At 32.9% G+C, this 14686-nt stretch overlaps 1 protein-coding gene across 3 annotated transcripts in view; it reads left to right on the forward strand.

The window, feature by feature from the left end:
- BEND6 (BEN domain containing 6) overlaps window positions 1-14686 on the forward strand; it is a 79749-nt gene that overhangs the window by 13621 nt on the left and 51442 nt on the right. For all 3 annotated transcript variants that reach the window (XM_077159240.1, XM_077159239.1, XM_077159241.1), the window contains exons 2-4: window positions 6279-6368; window positions 7580-7751; window positions 7877-8095. In XM_077159240.1, coding sequence (XP_077015355.1) covers window positions 7976-8095 — 120 coding nt within the window. In that variant the 5' untranslated portion in view covers window positions 6279-6368; window positions 7580-7751; window positions 7877-7975. The remainder of the gene's footprint in view (window positions 1-6278; window positions 6369-7579; window positions 7752-7876; window positions 8096-14686) is intronic.

The following is a 14686-nucleotide window of genomic DNA, read 5'->3' on the forward strand; positions in this document are numbered from 1 at the left end:
TACATTTTTGTAAGCTAATTTTTTTGTATAGAAACTGTAGGTTGACAGAAAAATCATTCAGAAAACTACAGAGTTCCCTAACACATGCAATGTTCCCTATTATTAAGACTTTGCATTAGTGTGGTATCTTTGCTAAAATTGATGAAACAATATTATTAAATTATACTATTAACTGTAGTCCATAGTTTACACTATAATTCACTGTGTTGTGCAGTCCTATGATTTTTTTAAAACAAAAAATATATTCTAGTAACATATATACACCCTAAACTTTTTCTTTTAACCACATTCAACTATATATTTCAGTGCTGTTAATTACATTCACAGCGTTGTACAACCATCACCACCGTCTATTACCAAAGCATTTCCATCATCCCAAATAGAAACTTTATACCAATTAAGCATTAACTCTTTGTTCCTATCCCCAACCCAGCCCCTGGAAACCTATATTCTAGCTTCTGATTCTATGAGTTTGCTTATTCTAATTATTCCATATCATTAAGAGTTAATGCTTAATTGGTGTAAAGTTTCTATTTGGGATGATGGAAATGCTTTGGTAATAGACGGTGGTGATGGTTGTACAACGCTGTGAATGTAATTAACAGCACTGAAATATATAGTTGAATGTGGTTAAAAGAAAAAGTTTAGGGTGTATATATGTTACTAGAATATGTTTTTTGTTTTTAAAAAAATCATAGGACTGCACAACACAGTGAATTATAGTGTAAACTATGGACTATTATTGTATGAGATCATACAATAATTTTTCTTTTGTGTCTGACTTATTTCACTTAACTTGAAGTCTTCAAGGTTCCCCTATGTTGTTGTGTGTGTCAAACCTTCATTCCTTTTTACTGCTGAATAATATTCTATTGTATGTATATACCACATTGTGTTTACCTGTTCATCTGTTGATTGGACGCTTGTATTATTTATGTTCTATTTAAAAAGATATATTGCTTCTCTCTTTTGGCAAATGTGAATAATACCACTGTAAACACCGATGTGCAAATATCTGTTCAAGTACCTGCTCTCAGTTCTTCTGAGTATATGTCTAGAAGTGGGATTGTCAGGTCATATGTTAATTCTATTTTCAACTTTCTCAGGAGCTTCTAAACTATAGTCAACAGCAGTTGCACCATTTATATTCCCACCAACAGTGAATAGGTGTTTGTATTTCTCCACATCTTCTCTAACTTTTGTAATTTTAAGTTTCTCAAATAGTAACCATTCTAATGAGTGTGAAATGGTATCTCGTGGTTTTGATTTCCATTTCCTTGACACCTAATGATGTTGAGCATCTTTTCATGTGCTTTCTGGCTATATATATACACATATATGTCTTCTTTGGATGTCAGTTAGAGTCTTTTGCCCATTTTTAATTGACGATTATTTGTTCATTATTGTTACTGTTATAGGATTTCATTATATATGCTGGATATTAAAATGTTTTTCAGATATGTGGTTTCCAAATATTTTTTCTCATTGTGTAGGTTGTCTTTTTACTTTTGTGATGAAGTCCTTCAGTGTATAAAAGTTTTTAATTTTGGTGAAATCTCTTTTATCTATGTTTTCTTTTGTTGTTCATGCTTTGAGTGTAACATCTAAGATACCAGTACCTAACACAAGGTCCCAAAGATGCTTCCCTATGTTTTCTTCTAAGAGTTTTATAGTTTTGGTACTTATATTTAGGTTTGATCCATTTTAAGTTAATTTTTGTATACTGTGTGAGGTAGGGGTCCACCTTCATACATTTCCATGAGTATATTCAGTCTTTCCAACATTATTTGTTGAAGAGACTATAGTTTCCCTATTGAGTAGACTTAGCATCCTTTATCAACTAGCCACAGATGTGAAAGTTTAATTCTAAACTCTCAATTAAATTCCACTGGTCTGTATGTCTGTCCTTACTGTTTTGATTACTGTGGCTTTGTAATAAATTTTAAGATGCGGAAGTGTGAGTCCTCCAATTTCATTCTAGTTTTTCAAGATGGCTTTAGCTATTTGGGGCCCCTTACCCATCCATATAAATTTGAGGCTTGGCTTTTCTGTTTCTGCAAATAAATTTATTGGAGTCTTGAATGGGATTGCACTGAATCTATAAATTGGTTTGATAATATGGCCATCTTAATGATATTTAGCCTTCCAATCCATGAATATAGAATAGGCTTCGATTTATTTGTCTTCTTTGATTTCTCTTAGCAATGTTCTGTTATTTTCCATATACAAGTCTTGATATTCTTCACTAAACTTATTCCCAGATATTTTATTCTTTTAGTTGTTATTGTAAATGGATTTGTTTTCTTTATTTCTTTTTCAAATTGTTTGTTATCTGTGTTTAGAAACACTACTGATTTTTGAGCATTGATATTGTACTCCACCACTTTGCTGAATTCATTTATTAGCTCTAGTAGCTTTGCCATAGATTTAAGGATTTTCTATATATAGGATCATGTCATCTGTAGACAGGGAAAGTTTTATTTCTTTCTTTCCAATTTTCGTGCTTTTTATTTATTTTTCTTGACTAATTGTTCTGGTTAGAACTTCCAGTACAATGTTAAATAGTGACTCTTGGCATCTTTTTCTTGTTTTTGTTTTTTGTATGATTCCAGTTTTCACTTTCCAATCTAGAATCCTTTATGGAATGTGGTTTGAAATAGAAATATAATTTGATTTTTTTTCATTCACCAATTATCTTACTATCATTTACTGAATAAAGCTTCCTTCCCCTACTTATTAAAAGTTTTACTTTAATCATATTCTATGTTCTTATATATATGAATAGGTAATTTCATTCATTTCATACAGTCCCATTAGTTTTCTTACTTTTTTACCTCATTTAGTACTTATATATGAAGCAGAATAAAAAAAATAAGTATAGTCTATTGCCTATAAAAATTATCAACATATTATCTCAAAATACTTTAAAGAAGAACCATAGAAGTTCTAGTTGAACAATATAGTTATTCTTCTTATTGCAGTAAATCCAAATAACATAAATTTCCCATTTTAACCATTTCAAATCATTTCAATTCAGTGGCATTAAGTACATTGACAATGTTTTGTAAACATCATCACTATGTAGTTCGTGAACTTTTATATCACCCTGTATGAAAACCTTGTACCCATTATGCAGCCAATCCCCATTCTCCCTCTCCCCAGTCCCTGGTAAACACTAGTCTGCTTCCTGTCTCCATGAATTTGCCTGTTCTGATATTACATATAGATGGAATCATATAATATGTGGCTCTTGTGTCAAACTTCTTAGCATATTACCAAAATTCATAAAATAGTGTAGCATATATCATCAGTGCTTCATTCCTTTTTATGACTAAATAAAATATTCCATGGTATGAATATATCACATTTTGTTTGTTCTTCTGCTAATGGACAATTGGGTTGTTTCCAGCTTTTGGCTATTGCAAATAGAGCTGCTATGAACATTTGTGTGCAAGTGTTTGCTTGAAAGCCTGTTTTCAATTGTTTGGATTCATTTCTAAGAGTGGAATTATTAGGTCATACGGTAATCCATTCTGTTTTACTTATTGAGAAACTGTTTTCAACACAGCTGTAACATTTTCCATTCCTACCAGCAATGTACAAAGTTTCATTTCTCCACACCCTTGCAGATACTTGTTATTTTCCATTTTTTTTATTATGGCCATCCTAATGGGTGTGAAGTGATATCTCATTGTGTTTTTGATTTGCAGTTCTCTAATGATTACTGACATTGAGCCTCTTTTCATTTGTTTATTGGCCATTTATATATTTTCTTTGGAGTAATACCTATTTTGTTCATTTTTCTAATTCAGTTATTTTCTTTTTACTGTTGCATTATATATTTATTCTTTATACAAGTTTCTTATCAGATAAATGATTTGCAAATATTTTCTTCCATTCTATGGGCTGCCTTTTTAGTGTCTTGATAGTATCATTTGCAAAACTGATTTTCGGATGTCATACCTAAGAAGTCATTGCCTAACCTAAGGTCACGAAGTCTTACTTTCTTTAAACATTTTTTATTCTGAAATATATATACAAAAAAGCAATAAATTTCAAAGTATATTGTAACACGTAGTTATAGAACAGATTTCAAGGTTTGGGTATGGGTTACGGTTCTGCGATTTCAGGTTTTTCCTTCTAGCTGCTCTAAGACACTGGAGACTAAAAGAAATATCAATATAATGACCCAACAGTCATACTCACTTGTTAAGTCCTACTTTCTCGGTTATAACTCCACCTTACGAAGATTTACTTTTTTTTTTCATTTAAGAAAACAAACAATACACTTAGAACTACCAAAAATGGTTATCTTAGTTAGCTTAACCATAGGCATATTCAAATAAAGTGTCCATATAATCATTGTAAAGCCTGTATTTGTGCAGTCAGTAAGTTTATAAACCAATTTAAAATTTGGGCACCAAGGAAAATATCTACAAAATCAGATAGCAAAGTTCTTAAATTCTAAGTATTAAGCACTAACTTAAATACCATTTGATCAGCTGTCAAAACTGTGAATGTTCTCAAAATATCGAGTAGAAAGTTCCTACAAATAACTGCATTGCTATAGTAATGGCCTATGTTACTAAATATTTTCCTGATTTCAGGAAAATATGAAAATACAAATATTTTTACAATTAACATATGAAAATTTCACCACTAAAATGGATAACGAAGATTTACTTTTAAGTTTTTTCCAAGAGTTTTTTAGTTTTAGCCCTTTCTTTCATATTTATGACCCATTTTTGAGTTCATTTTTTTTTGCATGGTGTAGTGAAGGATCAACATAATTCTCTTGTAGGTGGCTATTAAACTGTCCTAGCACCATTTGTTGAAAAGACTTTTCTTTCCCCATTTAATTGTCTTGGCACCCTTGTCAAGAATCAATTGACCATAGATGTAAGGGTTTATTTCTGGACTCTCAATTCTATTCTATTGATTTATGTCTGTCCTTAAACCATGACTTCACTGTCTTGATTACTTTAGCTGTGTAGCAAGTTTCGAAATCAGGAAGTTTGAGTCCTCTAAGTTTCTTCTCTTACAAGATTATCATGGGTCTTCTGGGTCCTTTGAATTTCCATATGAATTTTAGTATTCAGCATATCAAATTCTGAAAATATCATGCATTATTGAATTTCATTTGTTCTTGTGAACTAAGCCATCATCAGTTTCATGAATTTTGTCAGAGATAGAAGCTGAATATGCTGACTTGTCCTACCTCACAGCATTTTGAGAGCTTCGCAGTGATAAAGTTTTACTGCAAAGGTTTGAGTTCAGGGCTGAGACTGATATTTTTCTGAAGAACTACTCTCAACTACTCTTCTAAAACACTGAATGGCTTTGGAAATTAGCTTTTGCTATAGACTTGATCATGTTTCTTCATGAATTCAAAATAAAATTACAAGGCAAAGCAGCCCTTTATACGCAAAATTTATACTGAGCTAAAGTCATTTGAATAACAAATGATTTGTGCCTTACAAGTAATGTCAAGCTGCTTTATATATTTTCCCTGCTGTCAAAAGTTAAAACAAGAAATGAATTCTCCATGCCTACACAAATGTGCAGTAGATATGTTTTCCAAGTTCAAATTATAGTTCCAGAACTGTGTTTTGGATCTCAATGCAAAGGAAATTTCTATGCTTCAAAATCCATTTAACTGTACAATTGAGGAGAATCTACTTGACCTTTAATTGGAAGTGATTGGTCTACAATGTAATGACATCTAAAAGGCAAATATCAAGAGAAGAATTAAGAGAAATTCTGTAAATGCCTTCTATATGAATACACGAATATGCTCAGTAAAATTATAAGCTCATATTTTGAAGGTACAGAGTTTCTTTTTGTGGTGAAGAAATATTGTGGAATTAGGTATGGTGATGGTTGCACAACATTGTGAATGTAATAAAAACTGTATACTTTAAAATGGTAAAGTATAAAACATAAAGTATGTTGTGTAAATTTTGTCTCAGTTAAAAGATAAGCTTGTATATTATCAGTATTTAGAAGTAGCTATCTACATGAAAGACATTTTAAAAAAATACATAAAATCTCATTGCAGATTTGCACTGAGATGGGCATTTGCAAATAATTTTGATAACAAACACTAACTTTGAACCCCAGTTAAGGGAAATGTTGTTATTTAAAAAAAGAATTTCATTCTTCTCATTAGTAGATAGATCTTACAAAAGTCTTACAAAAAGTTGTACTCAATTATTAATGTTATAATATTTTGAATTTTGTGAATAAAAATTTATGGACATTTTTTTCTCTTGTTCCAGATGTATATAATATCCTTGATTTTGCCTCTTGGTCTGCAAAGCCTAAAATATTTATTATCTGTCCCTTTACAGAAAAAGTCACTGTAAAAGGTAATACTGTTACCCCCTGCTCTAGATAAATATACTAGTGATATTTGCTAGAAGAAGAGATTTGATCAAATGAATACTCTTAGCAGTATATCCCTGGCTTGCAATTGAGGGTATTAAAACAAAGCTAGAATCGATGGATTTATAACTCCCTAGAGAATGACATACAAGCTATGAAATTCTAAGGTATATAATGGAGATGTGCCATAATTTAAATGCTCCCACTGTGTCTGGTGACCCTCAAACCTCATTTAGAGACTTCGGCTATTCTGGATCTCAGAGTGTGTATATGACATGAGCAGGAAGGCCCTAGGGAACCAGCAGGATACCCTACACTTTTTCTTATTTAATCCCTACATAAAATAATATTGGGGATGGTCTTGCCAAAATGGCTTCTTGTGACTCTTTGAAAACGTATGTTAAGCTTTCAGATACAGGAATAGCACCTGAGCTAGCACAAAGGACTAGACTGTCAAACCAACTCACATGCATCAGAGATCTTGTCCATATCAAACTAATAATTTAAAAAATGCAAGCAATAGAGAGGTACAGGCAATTTTGACAAGACCACCCCCAACATTATTTTATGCTTTGAGTAGAGAGAATGAATTCCTCTTAAAATAGGCAAAAGAACCATAGTCCTTAAAATAATAACTCAGCGTAATTTGATAAGTAGCATATTTCACCCTCTCACTAATAGTCCACACGTTCTTGAAGTCTGTTCTAAACTCAGTTTTGGTATTCTATAAAGTTTTATTATTTATAATTAAATATTTTTCATACAAATAAACCAAATATATGCAAGTAATAAGTGTATGAGACATAATGTGCTACATTACTTCTGTGTGGCAAACTTAAATTTTGATCATTTCAATTCTATTTTATGTAAAAACAAATATCTACTTGATTTAGTTTTGAAAAATGACTATCCCTTTACCATTTTTATGAAATACCTTCAAGATTTTTTCCCCATTCTTTATGGTATAATTTTCAGTTTACACCAAAGACAATCTTTCATCTCAAGATTTCTGGGTTTCCAGTTTAAAAGAAAAAAAACTCTAAAGCAATTCGTATTGTTTTATTAAATCTCTCTGGAATAGTTTGGTTCTGGCATGATCTGCTAATATGAATGTCCTTTTTTTTCAAGATGTATAATTTCAGTCCTCTGAGATACTGTTTGCTTAAATGTATAACTTTTCTACTTTGTTTTTTAGACTGCTCACAACTGATTGACAAGAAAAAATTTGTAAAGATGGCAAAACTTTACACTATTTGATTTTGTAAGTGGCAGCTGCCTGCAAATCAGATCATGGATACAATGAACATCCTGGTGATGATGATGAAATTGAAAGACCTTTGAATCAAATGAAAAGATGTAGAAAATCGGTCAGTGGGGGAGAGGAAAATAGAGAAGCATTGAATAAAAATAGTCAACATGAATGGCTAATGCTATCATGAAACATACAATTGTAAATATACTGTGTCCTTTTTGTTTTTGTTTTTGTTTTAAGGAAAAATATTAACTTTGGGGCTGCGTCCAGAATAGATCATCTACATGGGCATTCCCTCCTCCCAAAATTTCAGAAGACCCTTCATAACTATTTGAGAAAATGCAGAAGCTCTTCCAAACAGATGAAATTACTAATACCCAAGCTTTTAGAAAAGGAAAGAGGAAAAGGACAGAGACAATGGAATCAGAGAATGCAAATAGTGACATGGATAAAGGACAGGTTGGTTTTCTGTTACTTTGATATAATTTTATTATCTAGCTCAACCATAGTCCCATAATTCCTTTAGTAATTTATTAGTACTTTCCCTTAATTTATTCTTCTCTTGAATTCTTTATTCAACTGAGGGAATATAATTTCATGTTCTCCTTTAAATGTTGAATGAGTTGAGTTGGAAACAAACTCAGCAGACTATTTATCTGTATCTATTTAGGTATGGCCAGATAGACTAGTGGTCAAGTTTTTTGGATATTCTAGGAAATCCAAATTGCTAGGAAATGAAAGATCAGCAAGATGTCAGGAAATGTGTTCCCTCTCAAAAAACTGGAGAAGCTGGAATATCTATTCTTTATGATTGACTGTTTGCTTTTCTTTCTTTATGTCAGAACTTTATTGCTTCTGCTCTAAGCTTTACTTAAAAAAAAAAAAAAAAGACTCCAGCTTTATTTATTTCCTATGACTGCTATAACAAATTACCACAAACTCTGTGGCTTAGAACAATGAAAATGTATTCTCTTAGAGTTTTCTAGGTCAGAAATCTGATGAGTCTTATTGAGCTAAACTCAAGGTTGCAGCACTAATTCTTCTGTGGGTTCTAAAGAAGGATCTGTTTCCTCGCCGTTTTTCTTGGCTGTGCCCCTTTGCTCCATCTTCAAAGTACATCATTCCTATCTTTACTTCAGTCATCACATGGCCTTCTCTGACTCTGACTCAACCTCCATCCCTCTTATCAGACTCTTGTGATAACTTTGGGCCCACCTGGATAATCCAGGATAATCTCCCCAAATCAGGGTCCCTAACTTAATCATATCATATCATATCAACAAAGTCCCATTTTCCAAATAAAGTAACATTCACAATAGGTTCCAGGATGATGTGGATGCCTTTCGGGGGACCATATTCAGTCTAGCACACCAGGCTTCTAGGTTTGGATCTTTATAAATTCCACTCCACTCCAATATCCCAGGTTTAGATTTTTACATACATAGACCAGCTCCAGCAATTTCAGAAAACTCTTTTCTGTCTCAACACAACATGGGTTTTACAACTAAAAGCATATGCTTTCCATAAAATTTTTTTTTAATTTTTAACAAAGCATATGTTTTCAGACTATCGCCTTGTTATTGGCTTTTAAAACTATTTTTACATCTCAAAGAGAAACATGAATACTTTGTTCTAAGTGAATCTGCTCTCTCTTTCACTGATGGATGAATCTTAAAATGGGCCTCAATTTCATAGCCTCAACAAAGACTTGGCAGTGGGTGTCAGGAAAAAGCTGTGGGAGTGTTTTACAAAGAGAGAAAAATATTAGGTGTTTCAAAATATTGTCCCACTATTATTATCATAATGGTAATGATTATCAAATGTTTGCTATGTTCAATGCAATATGTTAGGTGTTCTCTATATATTGTCTCTTGTCATCTTTTATTTTCTTATTTTAAAAAATTCAGTCAATAAAGCTGCTACCCATCCCAAGGCATAAAATATTACCATAATTTATATCTACCTACGTATTCCTCCTCTCCTCTACCCACTGCTTGCCTCACTCCAGAGGTAATCACTGAACTCAATTTTGTATGGAATTTCCTTGTTTTGTTTTTAGTTTGATCAAATATATGTCTAATATATTGATAGATCTATCTATATCAAATGTCTCATATATGAGAATATATATTATGTATTTTAAATCATTTCATTATATTTGTTCTTAAACTTTATAGAAAGTATATTGTACCATATGTTTTATTCTAGAACTTCCTTCTTTCATTCAACATTTTACTAAGACTCATTATGACTATAATGCATTCACTGTCATTGCTGTGTAATATTCTATTACGTGACTCTAACACAATTCATTTGCCCAATATCCTGTCAATGGACATTTGAATTGTTTCCAGCTTTTTGTCAATATGAGCCATGCTTCTGTGGACAATCTTGGATATATTTCCTTGTATGCATATGCTTAAAGTTTCTCTTAGGTATAGATATAAGAGTAGAACTGCAAGAGCAGAGGTTAGGTGAATGCCTTTAAAAATAAGGATAAAATGTTTTACAAAGTATTTGTACCAATTTACATTCTCACCAGCAATATATAGAAAATTCCATTATCCTACATCCACTCTACACTTAGTTGCATCAGACTTCTTAATTTTTGCCAAAAATGGTATCTCATTGTGACCTTGATCTCCTTTTCCCTGATTGCTAATGAAATTGAACACCTCTTTGTATACTTATTAGTCATATGTCTTCCCTGTTCTTTAAAATGCTTTTTCACATCATTTGTCCATTTTTTCCATTAAGTTTCTGAGTCTTTTCTTATTGGTTTGCAGGAATATATATCTATGTCAGTTACCTGTAATATAAATATCTTCCACCAGTATGTAACCTGTATTTTTATTTTATTTGTATTTTAGTGAACAGAATTTCTTAATTTTAAAGTAGTTTAATTTATCATTCATTTTTTTATTATGACCAATGACTTTATCTTTGTTTAAGAAATCCTTTCCTGCCCCAAGTTCAAAAGATATTCATCTTTTCTTCTCAAACATTTAATGTTTTATAAAGTTTACATATATATTATATCTCAGATGGATTAAAATTCAATTTTAATATATTTTTATGTTAAATAAACTTTATTTATATGTGTGTGTATGAATTTTTATATATTTATACGTAGAGATCTATTTTCTCTTATTTTCCCAATGGTCAACCAATTTTTCTACCTTCCTCCATTGAACAGTTACTATTTCTCCAGTGGGCTATTGTGCAACCTTGTGCAATGTCAAATACCTTATGTGCATGGGTTTATTTCTGGCCTTTCTATTTTATTTAATGTCTACCCCTGTACTAGTATTATACCATTTAATTGCTCTGGATTTTTAATAGGCCTTTGGATCTGTAAAAAAAGACCCATTCCCTATACTTCTTCAGGATTGCCTTGGATATCCTTGACCTTTTGCTTTTCCATATATATTTTAGAGTCAAGTTATCAAGTTCCAAAAACACCCATTTGGATTTTTACTGGAATTATATTAAGTCTGTAGATCAATTTTTAAGACTTCTTATCTTTGAACATGAGATCACTCTCCTTTAATTTAGATCTTTTTTTTTATGTCTTTCTTTAAAGTTTTATCAAGACTTTGCACATCTTTTGTTATATGTTAATGTCAGCTGTTCTCAAAGAGGGCTTAAAGAACCTAAACAAAATATTTTGGTTCAAGTACTAGACAAGGTTAAGGGAAATTATAAAAATTCATTTTCTGAATATTTTTTTAAAAGTGTTAGTGGAAGTATAATATACAGTTGAAGAGTACACATATCAAAAATATACAGCTTGTTGAATTATCACAAACTGAACACACCCAGATCAAGACACAGAAGCTCACCAGCACCCCAGAAGCTCACCCCCAAACTCTCCTCACAAGTAAACACTATCCTGACTTTTAAGAAATGATGTCCTTTTGGACATTATATTTACTAATTGTTGCTAGAATATAGAAGCAACTAACTTTTTAAAAAACAGCTTTATTGAAATATAATTCACATACCATTCAATTCACCCATTTAAAGTTCACAATTTAGTAGTTTTAAGTATATTCAAAAATATGTGCAACTATCACCACAATCAATTTTAGAACATTTTTATCACCTAAAAAGAACCCCCAAATACTTTATAATCCCTTCCAACCCTTGCCCCAGCCCTAAACAACCACTAATTTACTTTCTGTCTCTATAGATAAACTGATTCTAGACTTTCATATGAATTGAATCATATAATGTATGGATTTTTGTGACTAGCTTCTTTCACTCAGCATAATGTTTCCAAGGTTCATTCAAGTCATAGCATGTATCAGTACTTAATTCCTTTTATGGATGAATACTGTGTATGGAAAGACCACATTTTGTTTATTCATTTGTCTGTTATAATGGACATTTAAGTTGTTTCCACCTTTTGGCTATTACTAATAATGCTGCTATGAAATTCATATTAAGGTATTTGTGTAGACATATGTTTTAATTTCTCTTGAATATTGGAGTAGAATTTCTGGGTCATATGCTAACTCTGTGTTTAACGGTTTGAGAAACTGCCAGACTGTTTCCCAAAACATTGCAACTTTTTACATTCCCACCAACAGTATGTGAGAACTCCAGTTTCTGCACATCTTCACCTACCACATCAAAATTTTATTCTAGCCGTCGCTGTAGGTGCGAAGTGGTATCTCCTTGGGTTTTGATTTGCATGATGTCATCATCTTTTCATATGCTTATTGACCATTTTTATATCTTTGGCAAAATATTTATCCAGATCATTTGCCCATTTTCTTTTTTAAAAAAAATATTTTTATTGAGATATCTTCATGGAGATACAGTCCATCATTTTTAGAACATTTGAATCACTCCAGAAAAAGAAATAAAAAGAAAAAACAAAAAAACCCATACATTCCCATACCCCTTATTGCGGGAGCTTTCCCTAGCTCCCTCCTGGGGTCTTCCTCGCAGCCAGACGGGGGAACTCGGTAGCCGACCGGTCCCGGGGGCTCGAAGGTCTGGAGGGTGCGCGAGACGAAGAAGCGACTCGCGGAAACTGGAGGAGCTGGCAAGGCGTGTGCACCAGAACGTTTATTAGAGGAAGTACAGAGCTTTATATAGTGGTGTGGCGGAAATAGGGGGGGGCCAGGGGAGGCGCGCTGCGTGATTGGTGAGGAGGCTAAGGGGTGGCAGCGAGGGATTGGGTGAGCTGAGAGCAGAAAGGTCCAATGGAATAGCTTGAATATGTTGCTAGGCAGAGAGCTAGAGGAACGGGGCCGAAATTACATCCGGCACCTTATCCCTCCCTCTCATTGACCACTAGTATTGCATTTTTTTTGACCCCTTATCCCCACCATTATTTATTTATCGATTGTTCTTATTTTTTTTTTTACTCATATGTCCATAGTCAGGATAAAGAGAACATCAGCCACAAGTTTTTCAAATCGCACAGTCACACTGTAAAAGCTATACAGTTATACAATCCTCGTCTTCAAGAATTAAGGCTACTGGAATACAGTTCAATGGTTTCAGGTACTTCCCTCTAGCCACTCCTATATACCATAAACTATATTTCATGCATAAGAATAATCTCCAGGATAACCTCTCAACTCTGTTTGAAATCTCTCAGCCATTGGAACTTTTTGTCTTATTTCTCTCTTCCCCCTTTAGGTCAAGAAGGCTTTCTCAAGGCCATGATGCCAGGTCCCAGCTCATCCCCAGAAGTAATGTCCTACATTGCCAGCAAGATTTACACCCCTGGGAGTCAGGTCCCATGTAGGGGAGAGGCTTTGCTCATTTTCTAATTGGATTATATATCTTTTTATTATTAATTTGTAAGATTTCTTTATATATTCTAGATTTAGGTCCCTTATCAGATATATGATTTGCAAATATTTTCTCCCATTCTGTGAGCTGTCTTTTCTTGATAGTGGTGTTGTTTTGGTTTGCTAAAGCTGCCAGAATGCAATATACCAGCAATGGATTGGCTTTAGCAAAGGGGACTTATTAAGTTACCAGTTTACGGTTCTAAGGCCATGAAAATATCCAAATTAAGGCATCAACAAGAAAATACCTTCACTCCAGAAAGGCCAGTCATGTCCAGGTTTACTCTGTCAGCTGGAAAGGCATGTGGCTGGCATCTCCTAGTCCTTTGCTCCTGGGTTGCATTGCTTTCAGCTCCTGATTCCAGTGGCTTTCTCTATCAAGCATCTCTGGGTCCTCACTTAGCCTCTCTGGGGTGAACTCCAGGTTTCATCTGTTAGCTTAGCATCTCCAAATGTCTCTGTCTTGATGTCATCTCTCTGCTCTCTGTGTTGGCTCTGAGCTTTCTTTATGTTTTCTGCTTTTTATTCTCTCATACCGGGCTCCAATAGAAGGATTAAGACCCACATTTAATGATTATTGTTTTTATTATATTATGAATGGAATTGTTTTTCTTAATTTCATTTTAGGATTTCTATTGCTAGTATTTACTAATACAACTGATTTTTTATTTTATCTTATGTTCTGTAAACTTGATGAACATGTTTATCATTCTACTAGTTTTGTAGTGGAGACTTTAAGATTTTCTATATACGTGATCATATAATTTGAGGATAAAGTTAGTTTTATTTCTTCCTTTCCAGTATGGATCCCTTTCATTTCTTTTTCCTGCTCATTTTCACTGGCTAGACCCTCCAGTATAATGATGAATAGAGGTGGCACAAGTGGACATCCTTGTCTTGTTTCTGATCTTAGGGGAAAAGCATCCAGCCTTTTGCCATTAAGTACCATGTTAACTGTGGGTTTTTCATATTTATCTTTTTTCTTTTCTATAAATCTAATTTGATAGATTTATACACTTAAAGGCTGTTGGATTTTGTCAAATGCTTCTTCTGCATCTTTTGAGATGATCATGAGATTTTTGTTTTTTGTTCTGTTAATATGATAAATTAATTAATTGTCAGTTGTTGAGCCAACCTTCCATTCCTTGGATGAATCTCACTTGGTCATCCTGTAAAATTATTTTTATATGTTGCTGGATTTGGTTTGATAGTATTTTGTTGAGGAATTCTGCATCCATTC

Source organism: Tamandua tetradactyla, chromosome 5, assembly GCF_023851605.1.
Source record: "Tamandua tetradactyla isolate mTamTet1 chromosome 5, mTamTet1.pri, whole genome shotgun sequence".
Classification (NCBI taxonomy): domain Eukaryota; kingdom Metazoa; phylum Chordata; class Mammalia; order Pilosa; family Myrmecophagidae; genus Tamandua; species Tamandua tetradactyla.